Raw genomic sequence first — 24,134 nt, forward strand, 5'->3', positions numbered from 1 at the left:
ACACGCTTTGATTAGTTCAAAATGTCTGACAGAAAAATAAAGAAAAAAATACATATATATTGCAACATTCCAGCCTCCTGATTTGCAACACACACTCGCTCGCTCGCGGATGCAAACACACACGTGCACATCACTAAAACCACCCCCACCATGCAATCAGAGGCTCAGAATAGGAAGGAGGGAGAGGAAGCGGCTCTGCATTCACAGGCTGGGAACAAGGAGAAGGAAAAACAGCCGGAACCTGGAATTTATGGAGGAAAAAACAGCAGCCATCCAAAAATACCCTGCAACCATCTCCTCAGATAAACAGAAATATCATTACTCTCATCCTCCTGCTCAGGAGTTTTCCTCGCATACTTCCTTTATCTCATCCTCTGCTACCCAGCTCAGCTTCTGGTGACTCAGCCTCACTTAAGGAGACATTTGTTGATGAAGGCTAGCGTCCGCCCACTGTCCAACCAAAAGGTTTACCTCTGGTTGGACAATTTAGTTTTAGACCATCGAAGTTAAATAAAGGAGATGAACAGGATACTCGGATGCCTTCTGCCATGATTGCCAATAATTGGCAATCATAAAGATCTGTATCTTTAAGGAGATTTAGATGAAGCAAGTTGCCAGATCAGTAGACAACATACTGACAGAGCCCTTCCTGTGGCTAGGAGGTGGGGGGTTCACTGACCCAGAGGTCATTTCCTTTGACCTCTTCTTTCCTAATTGATTCAATTTCCAACCCATTGGCCCTCTATTAGGATGTTCCAACAGAGCCTACCTCATTTCTAACATCCTTTGCTTTTGTCGCCACAAGAAACGCATTTCACACTGTCTCCTTTGAAAACCCTTCTGTCCCCAGACTCTGTGCTGCTATCAACATGTGATATCCGTTAAATTAATTCTTCCCTCCTCGCAATTCTGCTCTGAGATGTGGCCACAACCTTTGGATGACTCAATTAACCTTCCAGGGATGTGATGACGTCTGACGCCGAATTCAGGCAGCATGCTGAAAATGCGGGATTGCAACATGGAAAAACTAAGGAAAATGAGTGTAACATGAGTCACCATCAGTTTACCTGAACTAAATGACAACATACAGAAACATAAGCTGAAGTGTTTTTAGAAGACTTCTCACAGGTGCCTTTTGTTTGACATCTGACTAGATTGCATAAAAACTCTATATTTGAACTTAATCAGAATAAAACTACATAAGTGGAGTACAGTATACTGGAATAAATTGGATAGATTTGAACCAAATTTGCAAAACCTTGAGATTTGTTGTGAATTTGATTTGAACTGAGCTTAGAAATATTGAATTAAATGGAACTTGATTAAATTTAGTCAACCTTGTGGTTTTCATGTGATCCAGGATGTTAGATGATAGTTTTTTTCATAACATAAATCCCATTAAAATCAGGTTGAGAACTGGACCAGCTCCTAGCTTTGTCTCCTGGAAATGGCTAATCTGGAACAATAAGTTCAGTCTTTATCAAGAAGCCACAAGAATTATCTGCAGCAGATTTGTTTGTTTATTAGGATACCCATTAGGTGTTAGTTATGTTACAAACTTCCAACATAACTTCACTTTATAACCCCTCTAAGTCCACATTTTTCACAATTATTGCCAAAAGTCAATACGTATAATCAATAAACTGCAGAATTTCATCAAATACGACTCCACACCCTCTTATGTAACCAGGCGACTGTAGGCGTACACGTGACCACTATTTCACCAAACCCTGTGCCATGCCTCTGATAGGCTCCATGTGACCACTATTTAGCTTTGAGGTGATACCTCCCTTATTTCATGGCTATTTGTCTAACTGGAAGTTTGTGTAAGAATCCCTCTCTAGCTCACATATATGCGACTGTGCATTTTATTTCGTCACAAACCGTAACTCCTAAAAACACTATATCTGCAGAGATCGATATTGTGACAACTGTTGATTCATTGAGTCATTATGGAAGTCCATGCTTCCAGTTTCATTTGTTCTAATTATTTTACTTAGTTTGATATTTTTTCTGATCGTCCATAAAAAGTTGCTACTTCAGCAACAGATCGCTTTACAGCCAACAACTGCTATTTGTTTATTCTTCCTTTCTCCTACACTGCTGGCGCATGGCCTGAAGCGGTGAAATCACTTGCAGGGAATTCTTCAAAAATTACCTTAATCTCATGTTTGCTTAGATATGCAAGCCCTACAAACATTGCTAAATGTGTGGATTAATTTTGTTTGGAAGTTTGATCACAAAACGCAGTAAAACGAAAAGATCCCCGTTGAAGTAAACCTTCTCCAGTTTGCTGACGCTGCATTTCCTGTGACTCACACCATAGCTCTCTCGCTTTCACTAAGAGGTGTCTTCATCTGCAGAAGTTTCTGTTTATTGGTTCAAGTGTTTGACATTTTCCCAACGCAACGTCTTTCTCAAACAAACCTGCCCTTAGCATGCTGCTTTAATCACAAACCCCTGTTTTAAGGTAAATACAAGCATCAGACTGTCAGGCAGGCATTATTCCTAAGCTGAGTTTGTGTGTGCTGGATATGACATGTCGGATGTGTGTGTGCACACGTACAGGTTTGTAAGAATTTGTGTGTGTCGGCCGCACTCAGTGCGTTATTACAAAGAGCCAATAGGAGCGAAGGACCACACTCTAGCACATCCTGTTTGACTTGACCTCAGAGGATATTCTCCTTTCCCAAGCAAACAAACCACTGGTTTTTTGGATCGTACCAACGGCGGAGGGGAAGGGAGGGGACAGCAGAAAGGAGATGTCTCTGCTGGGGAATCAAAGGGTAGAACTGATGTTTAATGTTTTTGGCAAAATTGAAAGTAAAACATCGAAAGACTTAAAAAAAGACACCAGCTATAGACGGTCAATTCGGTCCATCACAAAACAAAAAGAAGTCATGTTCTTAATGTTAAAATTATTAATGGAACAACAACTTTCTGTCTAGATTTTCAACAGATATGAACAGAAATGCTGACCTTTTTTTAAATTATATTTTTTACTGTGCCCAGATAACAACCAAGATTCAGTTTCAATAAATTCAGCTTACTCAAATAGCAGAAATCCACTAAAAATATAATTTCAATTCAGTCACATATATTTCAATTGATCCTAGTTATCAAAAAGTGCAGTAAGCTCAGTTAATTATTCAAACTAGTTTAGAAAATGTCTTTCTAAGGTAATCCAGCAGATTGCTTTTTTTTTTTACATTGCCCCAGCTTATTTTTTTTTTCTATTCATGACTGAGATGTGAAAACTTAATCTGAAACTTTTTAATGTGACAAAAATCAATCAATCAATCAATCAATCAAATTTTATTTGTATAGCACATTTCAGCAGCAAGGCATTTCAAAGTGCTTTACATCATTACAAACACAGAAACACAAAGCAACATAGAATCAACAATCAAAACACAGCATTAAGTCAAGTTCCATCAATAAATTTGTAATTGATTACATTTCAAATACAATCCTAAACAGGTGGGTTTTTAGTCAAGATTTAAAAGAAGTCAGTGTTTCAGCTGTTTTACAGTTTTCTGGAAGTTTGTTCCAAATTTGTGGTGCATAGATGCTGAAAGCTGCTTCTCCTCGTTTGGTTCTGGTTCTGGGGATGCAGAGCAGACCAGAACCGGAAGACCTGAGAGGTCTGGAGGGTTGATACAACAACAGCAGATCTTTAATGTATTGTGTTGCTAAGCTGTTCAATGATTTGTAAACTAACAACAGTATTTTAAAGTCTATTCTCTGAGCTACAGGGAGCCAGTGTAGGGACTTTAAAACTGGTGTTATGTGCTCTATCTTCCTGGTTTTAGTGCGAACGCAAGGAGCAGCGTTCTGGATCAGCTGCAGCTGTTTGATTGATTTGTTGGACAGGCCTGTGAAGACGCTGTTGCAGTAATCAATATGACTGAAAATAAACGCATGGATGAGTTTCTCTAGATCTTGCTGAGACATTAGTCCTTTAATCCTGGAAATGTTCTTCAGGTGATAGAAGGCCGACTTTGTAACTGTCTTTATGTGGCTCTGGAGGTTCAGGTCAGAGTCCATCACTACTCCCAGGTTTCGGGCCTGATTGCTGGTTTTTAGTTGTAATAACTGAAGCTGTGCATTGACTCTAGATCGTTCCTCTTTAGGTCCAAAAATAATAACTTCAGTTTTGTTTCTGTTCAGCTGGAGAAAGTTTTGGCACATCCACACATTTATCTCCTCTAAGTATCTGTTCAGTGATTGGATGGAAAAATGCAAAAACAGAAGAAATCTGTAAGCCAGAAAGTACTTTTTCGCTACACTGTGGATGTTTCAATGATGAGCTGCCACAGGTAGCAGCTCCCCACCTCCTCTTCCACCCAACCTGTCAAAAACACCCCACCCCACACCACCACCCATCCCCTCTGTATCTGATTAATCCACTGTTTGGTTAAGTCCCCCACTCCTCTGTGTCTCCCCTGGTGTTTTCCTCAGCCGAAGGTGGGCCGGCCTGATGCCGGGAGACTACTGGGATTAATGCTGCAGACTGACACTAATCTCACTGTGGTTGAGGCTTTGGAGAGGCAGCTCACACACTCACTTCACTCTCCCTACCGAAATGCTCTCGCATTTGTGGCACCAATCCGCTGGGCTTTCAGCACCCGGGGAGGGATTTGTGTGGTAGATTTTCCTGCTCATTGCTCATCTCATGGGCGATTTGATTGGATTTTTTAACAGCTGATACGTGATTCCCTGGAAATCTAAATGTAGGATACTCTATATCCAAATAAACACCCGTGAAGCATATTTGTGTCTAAAATTAAACATTTAAATTGAGCAGCAACTCAACTTCAGGCTAGTAGCATTATTAGATTGTGCGTATCTTACATGACTTATTAATGACTTATTATAATTCAGCTGTCTATGCTGAATTATATCCACTGCTTTTATCAACTTCAGGAGCTTCAGCTGTCACTATATTTAGCCTATACAGCCTGTGTTTCCATGGCTACAACAGTTCAAGAGCGTGAAAGACACCAAACCTATAAAAGTCTATTTTTGTGAGATTATGTTGGCATATGTCAGAAGAATATCCACCTGCACCCCAGCATAAATTTCCACCTTCACTGCTACCTGCGTCCTGTTGAAATAAGCTTTCCAAAACACGCTTTTTTTTTTCCTGCAAATAAAAAAAAACATGGATTTGTTGTTCATTTTGAGACTTTTTCTTTCCATGACAATGCTGGTTTTGCATCCCTAAATATTGAATATTTAACTGGAAGGAGCCAAAATTTAGCAAGTGACACTTCTGGCTTTCACTCAAAGTGAGTTTCATGAATTCCCATTGGTTTTTACATCATAAAGCTGCTGATCCAACATAATGTCCACTCCCTAATTGTATAAATCTGGAAAAGCTGACCTTGACTCCCCCCCTTTTCCCTGACTCCCAATTTTCTCAGATCACGATGTTCTCAGAATAAAGCCGCACTCCGAGGATGGTGACGACACCCCCTCTCTCTGTATAGTTTGCAACACAGCTGAACAACCCAGTTGGTTCATGTTGCCACTGTACGCGTCAAAAGGCCAGGTCGGTGCTGGTACTGTGCTGTTTGGAGTAAACATGAAAAACAGTCAGAGAAAAGAAAAGTAAAGAAAGTTCCAAAACACGAGATGAGGGAGAATATTGTTAAAGTGGACAGATTAACTCAAAGGTGCATCATCCCTTTTTCATGCTTCTGTGAAGTCATGAAGTATATATAGGAAAGTAATGAACTTGAGAAACTCTGCCAGGTCACACCAACTTCTTACATTTGAATTGAATACTCTCTGTGTAATATCCCACATTAAGTAGCTTAACCTGTATTATTTATAATTTGTGTAAACAAAAAAAAATTACACACTCAGCTGAAGCATATTCATTATAATCTTTCCATTGTGTTCTGGTTTGCATCTTATAATAGTCACATTTATTTCCACACCCAAAAGTGATAGATATAGAAAAACATACACATATGCTGAAAGAAAATAAGAAAAAAGTCTTTAGCATAAAGACGTAGCAAAGATTTCTTTGCCGATTTGTCCAGTTTAAAGGAGGATTGCTGAAAGAGCAATAGCTCTTGGAAACAATACATTGCATTTGACATTCTATCATTAGAACATTTTTCTGTCCATGTTAAGAAGCGATAAGTTTTTCTCTAACCTCCTTTTAGTGCTAGAGTGTGTAAATGAACCTTTTGTGTGTGTTGCTGAATTGTTTGTTACCTTGTGGGTGTGTCTTTTGGAAGCCATCTTGGAACCCTGCTAAAGGGGAGGCCCACCTCAAACCCAGCTCGGTGATGAGAGCTGGAATCTGACTGGTTGAAGCTTAAAGTAATTAAAAGAACATAATGGTTTGTAAATTGTGTTTGCATTGTATCTGTGAAAGTTAACTTTGTGTTCTCCCCTCCCCCCAACGTGGAAGGCTGAGGTGATTGGCCGGTGTAAATTGAGAGGTTTATCCAGTATTTATGAGGACTTCTGGATGTAGCAGGAGGACCTATGGGAGGGCTGCCATTTATTTAAATCTACTGTGTTGCACCAGACTTAATAAACCAGCTCGGTTTGCTGTCCATCCACAATTGACTGACTTCCCTTTCCACACCACACCTCTCAGCATAACAGTTTATTTTTTGTGAAGATGATGATTGAGTTAGAGATTTCACTGAGTGGTTCCAGATGACACGTCAATGTCCATATGTGGTAGTGTCTCTCCCTTTTACAGAGGTGTGAGAATCTTTTTGTCAGGAAAGTTTGCTTAAAGTTGTTTGTCTGGTAAAAGGATGACAAAGAAAAAATACCGTATCTTTTTTAAGATTTCAGATTTTGCGTTTATGAAAACATAACATTTTCCCTTCTGTTTTTCTTTTTTTCTTTTTTAATTTTCAAAATGAAATGAATTTCTTGAAAGAATGCCGTAAAATTGAACTGCCAGACCTCTAGGAGCCAATTTCTTAACCTGCAGTAGAGCTAAATGAGAAACCCAGAAAAACTCCACTTTAATATTCGACTTTCTGTGCCTTGTCTTTTTATGCGGGTCACTGGCCACTTCTTAAAAGGAGCTCTTTCAGGTGCAGCCATAGGAGGGATTCTAGCTTGAACTGAACCGGTGGCCTCCGTAGAGCAGGTCGTAAATCTGCCTCCCCTCCTCCGGTCTTACTGCCGACGTCACTGTCAATCTGGTACAACATATTGGCCTCCTTTTGCCTCAATCAAGATTTATAACACATTTTACAATAAAGTCCAGCTGGACTTCAAACATAAGCGACACATTGAGGACGGCAAATATGGCCTGGGCCTCCTGATCAATATAACAGCTGGCCCTCTGACGGCTTAACAGAATAGATAAAAATATACACATATGGCGCATAGGACTAACTCGCTTTGCTGTCATATAACCTGAGTTGTTACCGGTTTTGTTGCTTCTCTCTAACATGCATAGAATCATGTGAAACTGTCAATGCCTTAAATAAATTCATGTGTTATCCTACACCGTTTTGAGCCGACTCTGGCCAGGCCTCCTCTCCGCTGACCGTCGACCAGGAAGAGGTGAACATTTTATGACTTCTTTTTCTTGAAAAAAAAAAAAAAAAACTATTGAATTTGTGTTGCAAATTTGACTTTGCATTACAAAACAGGGAGAAATGCTAAGAAAAACATGGCCCTACGTAAACACAGAAATGTTTTTGACAGCTGCTGAATTTCAACCAGACAACCAGAGTCCTGACGGGTTGAACAAAAATGTTGAAAATAAATTATATTTGGAACTAAAATATTTCAATTTTTCTCCTCTTGTTGATTCTACACACCCTGCACTGTCATGCGTGTAATTTTTCCCCTCATCTTGTTCTTGTTATCTTACATTTAGCAGCTGTAGCCCACATTAAACATCACCTACGCTCATGCTGGCCTCAAAGCTTACCACCTGGACTGTTAAAAAAAACTTCACCTGAACTGTTTTTCTTTCATCTGTGGTGGTTCCTGGTGAATAAATATATCCCTTCAGACTGGCTCCCATTATTTTTATGACTGTTCTGTTTGACCCCACCTGTCCTTGTCATAATCCAAGTTCTGGCGATTGAAAGGGAGGTTTGTTTCTGAGTTCCTTATGTGGTTATTAAAAACCCAGAATATTAAAAATTGTATTTGTGTAAAGCCTTTATAAAGTTTCACACTAATAAAAAAGGCACTTTTTTCATATCACTGAGAAAGTATGAGGGTGACATCATAGGGGGGAACCCAGCTTAATTTTTATTACAACATTCCTTACATTCCTCTCTCAACAATAGATATTCTGAAGTCCAATTTCTGGCAGATCAGCCTGTTTATACTTCATTGTCAGATCTTGGTTTAGTCACAAGAATTAGCAAGAATGGTGAGAACAGGAACTGTGGCTTTCTCTACAGCGGCTACGCTAATCCACAAACAACTGGAAAGGAATCTGAGTGGGAACAATCTGAAGCCTGCGGGTGAACCTGCGGGTTCTCTCAATGAAAGACAAAGGGACCTATTGGGATGGTGACTGCACAAGCTCGTCCACGAAACCCAAATTCAAGTTTTTTAGTCTCAGAAGCACACACAGACATTGACGTATGAGCATGAACTTACATTTTGCCGGCGAGGAGAATCGCTGTGCTGCTGGAAAGCAAAAGACCTTCCACGCAACATCGTAATAAATGCAAGATCCGAGCTTGCCTTTAGGAAAATGAAATAGTTTCAGGGTGAGCAGCTGGTAGCAGCTGGTTTGTTGCAGGCTCAAGTTGCTGCCTTGCATTGCATTAGAGTGTAAGGACACAATGCTTTTCCAACAAGGCGTGTTATAAATAAAACCACAGAAAGCTTTTGTTGACAGCAGTTTAAGCACAACTATTGCAGATGTCTGTACATGTAGACATCAAACAGCATGTGCTTAAATATTTTAAATGGTGCTGCATTTGCTCTTAATCACTTCACCCTGAAGCTTTGGTTTCCAAACTGTGGTACAAGTACTACTGGTGCTACTTTGGCATCCTTTAGTGGTAATCAAAAGAAAGTTTAGCTATAATCGCAAAAATATCCCACTGTCTGCGATGTAGTGGACTACAACGAACAAGGAAGTGCTGGTCGATATTTGTGTTTTGTTCTATTGAACAAATTTCACTTAAGTTTATTTATATAGCACAAGTTCATGACAAATATCATCTCAAAGCATTTCACAAGAAAAACATCCAATTCATTTCAATTACACATAAATAAGTAACTGATCAAACTCAAACCCACACAATCTGATCACCTGGAAACCGTAGATTCAGCTACAAACAGTTGAGAGTCATTTGGAACAAAATCATCTAATGTAAGAAAGTCGTATCAATTTCATTGAGTTGTCAATTTTGCCATCTGCCGTAATCTTATTTGGTTTGCTATCCAACTGATAATGTTCAAATTAAAACACCAGTAGATTTTTCTAATTGCTATTGTTAGCTAACTGCAGCTGGCTGGCTGCAGTTAACTAACTGATAGTGATGGATTTTTTATAATCAAGACCCAACATGCTCACTAAAGAAGGAGGAACATCTCTGGGTTTGAATTGGTTGGAAAAATACAACATTCCCTTTAGAAAATCTTAAAAAATGTATTTCCACTTTAAATTTAATAACCCTCCAAAACACTACTAACAATCCGTAGGCCATTTGTCGATACCTCCGTTTGTGAGATGTGTACCCAGAGCAAGCAACATAATAAAACAAAAGCCATCTGACATAGGCAATACTGCAATAAAGGTCAGTTTTATGAAAAGAAAAGGCCATAAGTACCCTCTCCTCTCTATTCATAGTGTGGAGGGGTTTTTTTGTTATCACCTCTGCTCACCTGTTAAATACATCAACTGTGGTTGTCACACTTTTTTATTGCCATTTCATGTTACCTCGACTGAAACAGATGGCTATAAAATGAGATAAGCGAGGCAATATCCACGATTAAAACCCATCACCGGCACCAACTAAAGAGGACCAACCTGGAATTAAAAAGTCAAAACAACAAAAGAGCACAATGCACAAAAGTTCAAAGTGTGCATGGCAGCAACAGATTTATCCTTTTGTACAAAAAAGCAAAAAACAATCAGAAACAACCATCAAGCATCTTATGTCAACAAGTAGCAGAAGGAGATGTAGGGCTACATAGACATTAAAATACAGTCCACCAAGCCAATGCCATTGTGTCTCTGTGGACTCGCTGCAGACAACAGGTGTGTCAATATGACATGCATTCAGCCAGTCCATCATGTCTGCCTCCTATGAACACTGAACAAATATAGATGATCTCCATTTTCACTCTCAGTTGTGCACAGTTTATCAGTGGAAAATGACAGATAACAAGCAAATATGCTGAAATCAGAGAGAAAATTGTAAGAGAGACTGTCCAAGTCCTGCGTTATACTTTTATTTTTTAAAAACAGAATGGAATATCATCTAAAATATGACCGGGGTTGGATGTAGGGTTTTTTGGGGGGGATTTATTCTTATTTGTAAGTTCAAACAATGCTGTTTAAACATTGGCAACCATAAGCTTTTAGTTTTTTATGACTATCTAAGGCTGACTACTTCTTATCGTCACGGAAATACAGATAAATGGTTAGTTTTTTTTTTATTCCATAAGTCTCATAGAAATTTATCTTAAACAAAGATGTTGAAAGTTAGGCCTGGTCAATCCCAAATGCCTTTCAACCACATTTAGATATCAAATTACATCTTTAAAATATGAATATCTTTTTACTGTGAGCTTTAACCACAAATTTCAAGATGCGGGGTGACACAATGCAATGTGTTGATACTTTGATATTAATTCAATTAAAAAAACTTTATTATTATTATTATTATTATTATTATTATTATTATTATTATTAACTACTCCTACAGTTATTTTTTCCTAAACGTTAGTGAAGTAAATGTAACTGAGTAAATATACATTAACGTAGCTATTGAATTTTGGTGTCTCTGCTCCTTGTACATATGATGCGCTTGGACTTTTATCACCCACCAGATGGTACAAATGAGAGAAACAGGCGATTGGATAACAAATACTTGAAATCAAACTATAAACCAAGTAATGTGCCGTTGGAATGCTGAGGGAAAACGGGAAAAAAATAAACATTTGTACTTTAGAGAAATATAACAATCATTTTGGGCTCGCATTTTACGTAAAGCCTTTACGCTTAGGTTAGAACTAGACATGTCTTTTCTTTTGATAAACTGGTTGATTCACCTCAATCCTGAGAACCTGGAGCTTGAAATAGCCTGATTCTCCTGAAGGCCACAAGTAAGAGAACGAGAGAGAGAGAGAGAGAGAGAGGCGGAGAGAGAGAAGGGGGTAGAAGGACAGGGGGGGACGGAGAGAGGGAGAGTGCTGATTTGCATACAGCTGAATGGTCCCGTCCCGCACAGAACACCCGCATGAGGGCGAGAGAGAGACACGCGCGACAACAATAGGAGGCACGCTGCTATTAACCGTAAAATGTAGGGGTGGGCACGAAAGGGCACACGCCAGGTACAAGATGAAACACGCCCACAGTCGCAGTAAAAAGCAGTGATTTAGCGTAAGCACCAACAATCGGGCGTAAAATCAAAGGATTGCTCGTGTTTTCTTGAGGGCATTGATCACATTCTAAATCGAAACACATATTTCACATCGCATCGGTTTGGCGTCTAAAAGCATATACAATTAACCAGCTACACCACTGCAATTCAGTTGGTTTAACTTCGAAGTTAACTATTGGTTTACCGTTTAATCTTATTTCTGTTGCCATTGTGTGTGATCCATCCCCGGGGAGACTCCCATGTGGGCCCTGTCAGAGTGCTGTCTCCGGGCGGACGCATGGTCCCCAAACCTGTAGTGAGGGGCTGATTAGGCGTGCAATTGAGTGGAACCAACTGCAAAAACAGTACACGAAGAAATAGGCTACCCTAATTGAATTGATCCTCTCTACACTCAAAGTTTTGTCTCCTCTTAGATTGATGCGTAAAGCATTCCAGTGCGCACACTCGGTTGTAAAAAATCATTTACAAATGTTCCGGGTTCGTTAATAGTGGTGGGGCACCTCATTGCCATTGAGGATTAAATCTGGATAATTGTTGTTAGGGTGGAAAGGAAGGGGGTTGAATATGTGAAAGGGGGCGGTGCCATGTTGGGTGAGTGACAGTTTATGTAATGAGCCGCGCAGTGTACATCTATATATCCAGGAGGAGACGCTCTACGGTTCATTCACTAGTAATAAGAAGGCTGATGAACGTCCGTGGCGCACTGACGCACCGAGTTCAGCACCAAAACAAGCTTTGAGCCTTTACACGCACTCAGCGGAGGGACACACTGTGGAGTATACACAAGGAGAGGACGCCTGCTGAGCGAAAAAGACGCGCGGCTGTGGATATTCTGGTCTTCCCTCGGCTTCTGGATAACTTTGAGATTTGGGAACCGTTCCTCTGGACCCTTTTGACGCACGGCAACAAGGAGCTTTCGGAGGATTTATGTGTGTTTTTTAGATTGTTGTTTTTGCCAAAAACAAATCATTTTCTTGGGCTTAAATACTTGGGAGTAAGGAGGCTTTGCGGTTTCTGGCGGCTGGTGACACGGCTGCCCTGGAGAAACGAGAAGGATGGCAGCCTGGTTCACCTTTACCATCGCCTTCAGCACCACGTTAATATTACAGGTATGAAGGAGGATGAAGAATGAGGATCGAAAACAAGCGATGAGACGGTTGTTGTCGTTTTGTTTTCACGCTTTCTCAAATAACGTCTCACTTTCCCTCCCCTTATTTATTTATTTATTTTTATTTTTTTTACATTATTTTAGGTATTTGGCTCGGGAGTTTTTGAGGTAGATCTCCATGAATTTAAAAACCACAAAGGCTTGCTGGCAAACGGGAACGCGTGCACGCCCAGCTGCAGGACTTATTTCAAAATTTGCCTGAAGAACTACCAGGCTGTGGTGTCGCCAGGTGACTGCATCTTTGGGAGTAGGGAGACACCGGTGCTGGGGACGAACTCTTTCAGCGCCAAGGACAGCGGCACTTTACCCAGACCCATTCAAATCCCCTTCAAGTTCGGATGGCCGGTAAGGGCGTGGAAGGCGCGCAGCATAAATGCATCCACGTTATTATTTTTGTGTCATAGCAGCGGCCCCCATTGTGCTGTGTTATTGTTGTTGTTGTTGTAGTTGTTTTTAACGGGGGAGCAGCTGTGCGTTTTGGGAGCGCACCGGTTATTGGTCCGCTCGTCTAATCCATGTCATTAGGTAATGCTCTGGCGACGACCAGATTGCGCCGCTACGACGTCGCTCACTTTAAAGTCTACACTGTGCTGTATATGGTTCACTGTAACTCATAAATGTCTCCATACATCCTAACTGTATTACATATGAACTACGACACAGAATCAGAAAAAAAAAACCCAAACCAAAAAACATTTAAAAGTTGTGAAATTATAAACTAAACAGTTTCACCGACTGCGTGTGTTTTTCTCCTCAGGGGTCATTTTCATTAATTATTGAGGCCTGGCATTCACCTTATGGAAATCTACCTGTAGGTGAGTGCAACATATACTACCACAGGAGGGAGCTCTCCTTAGCTTTTTTTTTTTTTTTTTCCTGTTTCCTATTCACAGATTAAAAATTAAAACATGGCTATATTTGATTCTAAGTGGCCGATTAAACATTTACTTCTTAATCGTAATGTTAAATGTGAATACTTTGAGACATTTTTCACGCCTCTGCGTCCCTTTATTATGAACTTCAGAGCACCTTTTTCATTCTTATGCCCAATACAATTGAACTTCCTCTAGTTTTATTTTTGGCGTGGGAAAGAGCTGTGGGCTCTTGGTGAGAATACACAGCGCCTGCCAAAAGCCCCTGACTACATCTTCCTGTATTTTACACCTTACTCTGTTCTGCCCTTTGGAAGAGGGGACTGGGCCTGGGAATGTTTTTTTTTTCTGCTGACAGGAAAAAAAGAGGAAATTTCGACCTGAGTTTATCTTTCATCTCAGCTATATGGGATTTGATTAAGGGATGCAGTTATTAAGACGAAACTGGATTACTCTTTGACCTAATCATCACAAGACAGCTGCACATTTAAAAAAAAAAAAAAAACATTTAATTGTTTTAATTTCTTTCTCTCTTTCTAATTGATCTTTCATCTTTTACAGATACCAACAATCCAGACTTTATGATTAGCTTTTTTGCCATCCAAAGACAGTTGGGCGTAGGAACCGACTGGTCCCAGGACACACAAACCGAGAAACAGACGGAGCTTAGATATTCCTATCGGTTCATCTGCAACGAGAGCTACTATGGGGAAAGTTGTTCCAAAAAGTGCACGCCCAGAGACGACCGGTTCGGTCACTACACCTGCACCAGGGATGGTCAGCTGTCTTGTCTTCCCGGCTGGAAAGGGAAATACTGTGAAGAACGTAAGCCGAATCTTTTGGTTTCTCACCTGGCTGGCTTTCCTCTGGTTGCGATATAAACTGAAAGTCTTGGTCTGAACTTGACCGCTGATATTTATTTTGCAATCTAAGATTATGAGCCATTAGATGCTCCCTGTGCAACCACAGGTAAGGAGCTTGACTTTCTTATTGTATTTATGCCAAGAAAAGAAGTCACAGATAAAGATGTTATCCCCACTGAGGTCCAGATCTTCAGCCAGGGATTTCCTAATAATACCTTTGTCTGTCAGGCGGTTTTGTTGTGTAATGCTCCTTGGTGGCCCATTTCTATCACATAATTCTGAAATGTAACTGGTTGTGGGATTGTAAACACAACATTGAGCTGGTTGGAACCTACTTGACCACATTGCTGACCCACACTCTGAAAAGCTCCAAATGAGCCCACAGGAGAGCCCCTGATGTCATTTTAGTCCCAAAATACCGAAGGGCGCCCCCGCTCCCTTTCACCAAAAACAAATTAATCAAAGAGTAGATTGGAAGGAGGCACCGTGAGAGTAATAGCTACCATGTGCTGGATATGTGACCACACGGGTGACAGTGGATCTGTCATCCATGTCACACTGGTGGTGAAAGAGAAACTGGCATGCACTATTTTGACCGTGGCGCCAAATTCTAACCAGATGGGCTCACGTGTTGCAATTACGCACACACATCAATCGTGCGTGACTACAGAAAATATACATGGGAGAAGACAGATTGAGCATCTTTCAGACACCATAATTTCCACTCCGCTCCCACACGCCCATGCATGGATGTGAGCAAGACTGTTCATTTGGGTTTAGTGTAACTTACACTTAGAGACTGCTGAGCCGACACAATGCAAAAGCAAACTAAGCAGCTGTTTAGAGGACCCAAACCAACAGGGGGCACCAAAGAGAACTAGAATTGTCACATGCTTTACAATGCACTTTTTTTTCTAAGTAAATCAGAAAATTGTTGTTGAACAGGTTAACATTTTGGAAGTAGGCCACATAAACTAGCCCAATTAAGGACAAATTAAGGTCAATATTTTGACACAAAAGTATCTCAATTATTTCTTGAAAGGTCCAAATGAAAATAAAGGCATAGTCTGTTAGATAGCTACCATTTTCTACCAACACAGCAACTCAGGCATTCTTTCTGTAAGATTAGAAACCACATTTGTTTTGATATTTAAGGTATTTAAGTGCCATCAATCCATAAGGCACATAAAGCAACACACATTTGGTTACTGTGTGACAGTATTTTGTAATTGTAAGCCATAATAATGCTTATGCAAGGTGTGTAATGCATAAACATTCAAACATTGATGATAAAAACAGAGCCAGCCCAAGGCACCAGGGTGCTAAGGACCCTGAACCTAAGTTTAGGGTCCTTAGGTCTGCAGGTGCCCCCTATGCATGCCGGATTTGTAAAATGAAGATAGAAATGTCAAAACTTTGAAATTAAGTTGCATTTAAAAGTAATGGACCCACTTTTAATGAGAGATTAATAAATAGCAATTTTAAGTTATTAAAAAAATCTCTCAATTTGTAATTACTTTGGATTTAAAATGCATTAGAAATCACTAGTTGTAACATTACAAAGAGAAATATTTGTGGTTTAAGTCAGTTTTAGTTTATCATTCAATAATCTTTACTCTATGCAACAAAGTTTGTCGTGAAACATAATCCTATGAAAATGAGCTTCCAAGGCAACTGAGTATATTTAAAATAAATAAATAAATAACATTTACTACTAACTATTTATTTATTTAATGAATGTGAGTTAAATAAAAGAAATTGTTGATGTACAATGTATTTTGTTCAATGCACAATACTCAAACAATCAGGCTTGAAAAGTGTAAAAGAAGTATTAGTGATACTGTAAGAGCTTGTGGGTGTTAGAAAAGGTTTTCCGAAATAAAACTCTGCTTAAGGGAACATACAACATTGAGCGGCCTCAGTGTACAACTATTAATTGAGCAGCGGTACTTGATAGCAATTAGGACCCCCATCTCACTCCTAATCAAAAGCTGTTTAAGCTCCTATATAGCGTTGGGCCGGCTCTGGGAGCGTTTTTAATACAAATTGAAACGGAAGCTGAACTTGTCCTTTTTCTTACCTACCCTCAATATCCGTCTTATAATGCGATTAAAGAAATCATTTGCTATTCGTGTAAAAGAAATTTTGAAGTGAACCCTCGACACAATTTCCCCCTTCAGGGAACACTGTATTCGCGCGTGCCCGGTAACATAATCCGCAGGCGGGAAAGAAGGAGGAGGGGGCGCGCGAGCATCGATAGGAGGAGTCCGGGCGACAGCACGCGCCAAGGTTAATCGCGGCATTATTATCCGCCACGCGCCACCGATGTTTAGCCCCTTCCATTGTTGGGCGCGCGGCAGTAGCAGCTGCAAATATGGCTGCGGCGGACCACAAACAACAATAGTGACAGCTGTCTGCTATTGAGAGCAAGCATCTGTTCCGGACTTAAAGCGGGCCGCTTTACTGTCAGCCGCCTGATATGTTGTCCCGCGAATCAGTGTCATGCAAGACCGGTGCACTTAAAACAGGACAAACAAACTATCTGCCCTGCCCACCCGCCACAGACTCACACCATCCCATCTCTCTCTTTAAGGGGCAGCTGTAACTAGGGTGTGTCGGACAGGTTTAGATTAATGACCAAAGTTAAAAAAGACTAAAGCCTCACGCACTTCAACATGGACACTCAGAGTGTGCTATTTCGAGAAATTGCCGTCTCTTTAGCCTTCATGCTTGTTATTGTGAAGTATTAAAGGATTACCTGACATCTTCACAACCCAGCAGTTATTTTTAAACAATTGTATTTTTCTACAAAGTCAGTGCCTTAGCACTTATTTTTAAAAAGTGACTTATCTTTGTTTTTTTTCTTTATACTGTAGCTATCTGTCTTGAGGGGTGCAGTGAGAGGAATGGGAACTGCTCCAAACCTGGGGAGTGTGTGTAAGTATCAAATATTATGAAGTGTTGAAATATGTGTTAGGACACAGGCTATGAGAACAGTGTTTGTTGCTTTCGCATTTGCTTGTGCTTCTCGTCAAGCATCATAGCTTATTAATAAGAGAAACTGCACTGTACTCGTCGGTATATTAATAATATCTTTACCAATATAGTCATCAATGTCCTTAAAAAAACAAGATCTGTACTAAAGTAATGAAACAAAGATTGAAAAAGAGACCAGAGGATGTAAGGTACTAAAACAAACAAAAAAAAATCTAGAAGAATCTAAAACCAGCAAAATATGTAGAGTAGAGCATAAAATAAAAATTTAGTCACAGTCAGCATCATACTAGATAGAAAACCAAAGAACCTAAAAGTGTAGTTAACTGAGATTTCAGCAGAACAACCATAACTTCCAAATTTGCAATTTATCTTTAAAACCCCCAAAAGAAGAGTAGTAGAGAAGCTATTTTAGTGTAATCCAATAAAAGAGGTTCAGATCTACCAAACTGTGTAAATGACACACTGCTCTCACTAACTTCTCCTCTTCCCACGTTCCCTTCTTGTCACTGCCCCATCCCATTCACTTGCTCAGCAGCAAGAATAATTTGCACACTCAACCCCATCCCTGGGAGAAATTCCTCCTCAAGTTTCTGCTGCTCTCGTTTTAGACATAAATCCATCATTTGCTGTGCAAAAACTGTCCCTAACTGGGAATAAATACTTGAGATATAAAACAATGTGATACTCCTTCTTTGGCTCAAGTGGTTTGACAGAAGTTGCAGCGCAACGTACAAAAATAATATTGACTACGCATAACAATTGATCTATAATTATAAGTTGCTTATTCATGATTTTACATCACTTCAGCAAAAGCCTGCTATGTAAATTGTCATTTTGCTGCAGTGAATTTAATCATCATGCAATATTAATGGGATTTAACTGTGATGGAACATCTGCTAATGTTGCAGAACTGCTCTCTGATTTCTTTAGGTCCTTGCCAGTAAATTCCTAACTAAACTATAACACATGGTTGTTTGCTCTTAATCAATCAAAGTCAATAGCTTGCGTGTTTAAAACAGTTGATGTTTTGTAGTTTTGTGTGCAAAGAAACTCTGATGTTACTCAGAAGAGAGTAATCCAGAAACATCTGTTGTCATTTCTTCAGATGCAGGGAAGGCTGGCAGGGCACGTTCTGCGACGAGTGCAGGAAGTACCCGGCCTGCAAGCACGGTACCTGCCAGCTGCCGTGGCAGTGCAACTGCCAGGAGGGTTGGGGAGGCCTATTATGTGACCAAGGTACGCACACACAACTTTTACCACTTGTTTCTTTTGAGAAAAGATGCTCTCATATTACTAACTTGAAAGCATTAGTAAATTAGGTTTCCCCTAAAGCGTATTCAGAGCTTTCCACACACACATCAAGAGTAGGTAGCTCTTTTCCCTCCCTTTGCCTCTCTGTAAACAAACCCTCTTTTCTGTCCTCCCCTCTTCAGACCTGAACTTCTGCACCCATCACCATCCCTGTTTGAACGGTGCCACCTGCATGAACACAGGCCAAGGGAGTTACACGTGCACTTGCTTGCCAGGATTCACAGGGGTTAACTGTGAGCTGGAGATGCAAGTATGCGACAGTAACCCCTGCAGGAATGGAGGCATATGCACTGTAAGTTGATTGAATAAGGGATCATACCTGCCAATTGTTGCTTGTGTTATTTGAGGCCTACATTTTTTTTTTCTTGTTGCATTTCTTAAGAATTTGGAGACAGGCTACAGGTGCACATGTCTCCAAGGTTTTGAGGGTTCCCACTGCGAGCACAACCTGCTGACATGTGCTGACTCCCCGTGCTTCCACGGCGGCAAATGCTGGGAGAAAGACAATGGCCGCAGCTATATGTGCGAGTGTCCTTCCAGCTACACCGGACTCAACTGTGAGAAGAGAGTGGACAAATGCACGTCGCTTCCCTGTGCTAATGGTACGGTCTTCCTCTGCTCTTTGGCCTCCCATACCCCTCTTTTCTGAACTTCCCCTCGCTACCCCTCTGTCTCCCCACCACCAAGCTTTTAAATTCCTGCTGCTGGAAGCAGTATGGAACAACAGGAATTGTTGGGAACTTGGTGTCTATTGTCTTCTACATAAACATTCGGCAGCTCGGAGCAACGGCTTGTAAATGTCACCACAGCTTGCTGCGGTTGTTGGTGAAAGGCAATAAATATCCAAACGCAGTTCAGTTTTGTGTCTTCTTGTAAACATGCAGCCTTCTAAGATATTGTTCTCTGTTGAGGACAACAATAGACAGTATTGTGGTCGCAATGGATTTGACAAAGATGTGTGAACCCAAGAGGGATTAAGTTCTTTGTGATTTTGAAATGCTTGTCACTGAAGTGTTTCTCACTATGAAATGTATGTACTTAGTCATCATTGTCCATTTCATCCTTTTTAGGTGGTCTGTGTCTGCTCCAAGGTGGCATGCGCATGTGTAGCTGTCGCGCAGGGTTCACTGGACAACGCTGCGAGATCAACATCAACGAATGTGCTGGAAACCCATGCCTTAATGGAGGAACCTGCCAAGACCGAATAAATGACTATGCCTGCATTTGCCCGGCGGGCTATGGTGGACGAAACTGTGACAGAATCCTGGACGAGTGTTTCGTACGGCCATGTCTCAACGGAGGCATTTGCACCACAGGCAGTGGTCCAGGGAAGACTCTGGCAGCCTGCACCTGTCCTCCAGGCTACACCGGGCCTCTGTGTGAATCCTTCGCCACCTTCACCTCTCCAGTGACGGGCGATGATGGTTTCCAGTGGGTGGCGGTCTCTCTGGCAGTGGGTCTGGTTGCGTTGCTGGTTCTACTGTGCATGGTGGGATTTGCTTTGAGGCACATCCACAGGCAGGCGCAAGGTCAAGGAGCAGAAACAGAGACTATGAACAACCTTTCGAAGGTGCAAAGTGATAACTTGATCCCAGCATCGCAGCTGAAAAACACCAACCAGAAACTCAGTCTGGAGGTGGACTGTGACTCAGAAAAATCAAACTTTATCCACAAAAACTATCACTTGGACTCTTACAACTCTAAAACAAAGGATTTTAAGGACGAAAAGTCACAAGAAGATAAAAGTCTTATTTATGACAAGAGTTTAGAAGATAAAATGCCTTTGAGCAGAATGTACAGGTAAGGGGAAACACTCTTTCAAGGCAACACTTTCGGGATTTTTTTAAGGGATGTTCTGTTAAAAGGTTCTAAGCATTTAACACTTTCAGTAGATAAATCTTTTGGCGTCTTCCAGCTCCAGGAAGATAAAGCTAACGGCTAGTCCAAGATGGTCCAACACCAAAGCATGCTTATGTAACTCAAATAAGAAAAACATTTTAGCAATTTACGTAAATACTACTTTATGAATCTTTTAACTGTAAAGGTTCACTGCATTATCTTTTTTTCTTTTATATTACTCAGTGTAAGTGAAAGCAACTTATTGGACATTGGATTTGTTTTAATGCGTAGAAGTCTCCTTTAGTCTTGACCTTCTCTGACTAGCCATTAGCTTTAACCCCAGATTTAAAACAAAAATAATAGCCAAGAAACACCTACATAGTTATCTACTACAGAGAATAAACTTGCTGTTTATAACCTTTTAATACAACCTCCCTCCAAAGAATCTGAAGAATACATAAAAAGCACTCAAACTGCATCAATGACGTCCTGCTATGGTAGAAATGCTAAGAAGATTTCCCTCTTACTTAAGGCCAGGATTTTGTTTGTGTGAACACATCAGCTTGTTTTTTTTACTAGCTTGGAAGGAAAACTTTGAATTGTTCATCACCTGCAGTTGCTAACACACAGTTGTCCCTTGTGAGTATTTTTACATTGATACAACTTTCGCTTTGTGTTTGAAGTGAAAAGCCAGAGTGTAGGATATCTACAATATGTTCCTCAAGAGACTCCATGTACCAGTCGGTATTTGTTATAGCTGAGGAGCGGAGGGAGTGCGTCATAGCAACTGAGGTAAGCATTTTCTTGGATTTTAAACGCATTACTTTGTCCCAAGTGCACTATCCCTCAATAATGATCAGGCTATTTATGGAAGAACTGTAGATTTTTGGAGTTAAGATTGGGAAATCCCATATATATGCATTATTGGTTTCTGTAAGTTAGACTGAATGTTCTTTATCTTGGCCACATGATAACCTGAAATCCTTATGCATAATGTTTTCTCACACATGTTTGGCTCTGCTTGGTCTCAAAGGTACTATATATTTTATTTTTGTGGCATTTGGCAGAATTCTTTTTATCTTTCCAAGTTAAATATAAAAGAGAATAACTTATGAACTATTACGACGCTTGGAAAATCTTTTGTTTTAATTGATTCATACAGTTCAGAACAACCAAATAGACTTGGTTTTTACTCTAATTTCTCATCGCCTCTTTGTTTCTCCCACAGGTATAGACTGCGAGGGGTCAGAGAAGTTTTGGACGCATAACTGAGACACAATCGAGACAGAATGTAATGTTCTGGATTGTTTACAAAATGCTGAGAGGAGTCCAGGGATTGTTTTAGATGCTCATCGCTGCTCTGAAACACTGAAGAACTGTTGAGGGCCGAGACGTTAGCCCTGTAAAAGAAATCGAAACCCGACAGAAGGGGGACAGGGCTGACCGACCTAATGTTGACCAAGTGTTTGTATGCAGAGCATGTACAATGATGGACCTTCCCCAATGGATGGAAGGCAAATAAGACTGACCAGATGTGGTTTGAAGATGGACAAAGCATCTGGGAAATGATCGTTTAGAATCTCAGCCGACCTGGACAGCTAAAGGAAGAAAGAAAGGTGGATATTTGCCCCTCGTATCTGACCTGGCCTTGTTTGATAATCATGATGACTTTGAAAGCCAACCAATCAGAAATAAAAGGTGCCTAAGATCTGACTCTCCAAATCACCCCAGCCCCTCCTCCCCCATCGTTCCCTCCTCAATAATCACTCCTGCCAGCTTTGCCTGCTATGCAAGACTCAGGGTCGAAAGGAGTGAATTCACCCGCTGTCCCAGTCCAGCGTCGGCAACAACGAGAGCTACGAATATGCGAAAATATCCCTCAGCTGTTCATCACGTTGGAAAAAGACGGGACTAGTTGGACTTGGTCAGCGCAAGGGTGGAGATTGTATGCAGCCCAAATTCACTACAGAAGCCTTAAAAAGAGGGGGTTTCAATGCTAAATGTGTGCCCTTGTCTGTTCTTTGTTCATTTGCACTACCATAAAAAAACCTAGAATGGAAAACAAGAGAACACTTTTTAATCAACAGGGATTTCACGAGAAAAACCACAGGAGCCCAACAGTCAGCGCAGTGCCAGCAAAATCCCAGAGAAAGTGTGGATAGGAATGTATTTCTTATGCAGGCTAAAGACAAAAATAACTGAGTCAAAAGGAGAAGGAAAAGACTGTCACACCACTGCCTGCCTATAGTAAATTTCAAAAAAGTAGAAAAACCAATAATGTAATTTTTTAAATGATTATTTTCAGAGTTTAATTTAAATATGACACTGCTCTTTATATGTTTTATAATATTATTTTGTATATAATGCATATTTATAAGGACCAAACTTCTGAAGAATAAAACTGTTTGTCACTAAATGGAAAAAAAGAAAGTTATTTTTGGGGGAGTTTTCTAAACAATGACGTTGACAAGAAACGATGCCATGTGTTGTGTGCTTATTTATGTTTGGTTTTAAAGATTTTGAGATGTGAAAGTCAGCTGCTTCCCTGCACTCGCACATTTTATAGCACCTCTTAAAGAAGTGAAACTCGGGGCTAAATTTAAAATGAGAGTCGAGATTAAAAGGTTTGTATACGATAAGAACGATATGCAAAAATAATTTAAATAGATAGCTTTGACATCCACAAAACAAAACAAGTATTTACAATGCAGGTAGCTTATTGCAATGTGCAATTTAAATGAAAAAATTACTAAAAAGAAGCTCTTTCAAATATTTAAGATTTTGTCGTCTTATAGCAGAAGGTCAAGTTTCTCGGTGCCATCTTGGTTACGAGTTATGGCAGAATGGAGCAGGAGATGGATAGATGCATTGAGGTCTTGTCTTGATGTAAATCAGCCTGGTGTGTTAGGGTGAAATCGAACAAAGTCAACAAGTTAAACTCTTTCCTTACAGTCATCCACATTTTGGTAATCACATAAGGAGGTTTATCATGAACAAGAAAACAATACCCTGGATACAAACAGCTAAAATGGTCTTCTACTGTCAGACAGCTGCACTCACCCTTAGAGAAAGGGTCCACATTAAGCTGAAGAGTGTATTTGCATTGACACCAAGGTTCCCAACAGTTGCATCTGGTGCTTTATTTCCCCAGGACGTACTTATAGGCCATGTACCTAAAGAAAAACATCTGGCTTCATATATACATAAGGCAGGGTGTCATCAGTGTACCACTCAAAACTGATACATGTCACTGTATGAGAAAACATGTACATAATAGTTTTTATTAAACAACAGACTCCAGCGACAACTAGGCTGTAGCTGACATGTTGATGTTGCAGTACCCAACGATTCTTTTAGAATCGGTTCTCTTCAGAAGCGATGTTTCTGAAAAAACTATCCTTAACTGAAGTCCAGTTATCACATTTGTCTCTGCAGACTTTACCAAGACATATCAAGTGTTTGTTGGATTCATAAATGCTGTACCATTGATTCCGATTAGATATCCTACTGT

General features: G+C 40.4%; 1 protein-coding gene across 1 annotated transcript; it reads left to right on the top strand.

Annotated features, from left to right (window-relative positions):
• Positions 1-12,226: 12,226 nt before the first annotated feature.
• dll4 (delta-like 4 (Drosophila)) lies at positions 12,227-23,057 on the top strand. Its single transcript, XM_032585782.1, has 11 exons — positions 12,227-12,682; positions 12,826-13,086; positions 13,499-13,556; positions 14,175-14,438; positions 17,353-17,413; positions 18,579-18,709; positions 18,907-19,076; positions 19,167-19,386; positions 19,855-20,584; positions 21,307-21,415; positions 21,852-23,057. The coding sequence occupies exons 1-11, from the start codon at positions 12,629-12,631 to the stop codon at positions 21,855-21,857; spliced, it is 2,064 nt and encodes a 687-aa protein (XP_032441673.1). The 5' UTR covers positions 12,227-12,628; the 3' UTR covers positions 21,858-23,057.
• Positions 23,058-24,134: the final 1,077 nt, after the last annotated feature.

Source organism: Xiphophorus hellerii, chromosome 15 (assembly GCF_003331165.1).
Source record: "Xiphophorus hellerii strain 12219 chromosome 15, Xiphophorus_hellerii-4.1, whole genome shotgun sequence".
NCBI classification, from domain to species: domain Eukaryota; kingdom Metazoa; phylum Chordata; class Actinopteri; order Cyprinodontiformes; family Poeciliidae; genus Xiphophorus; species Xiphophorus hellerii.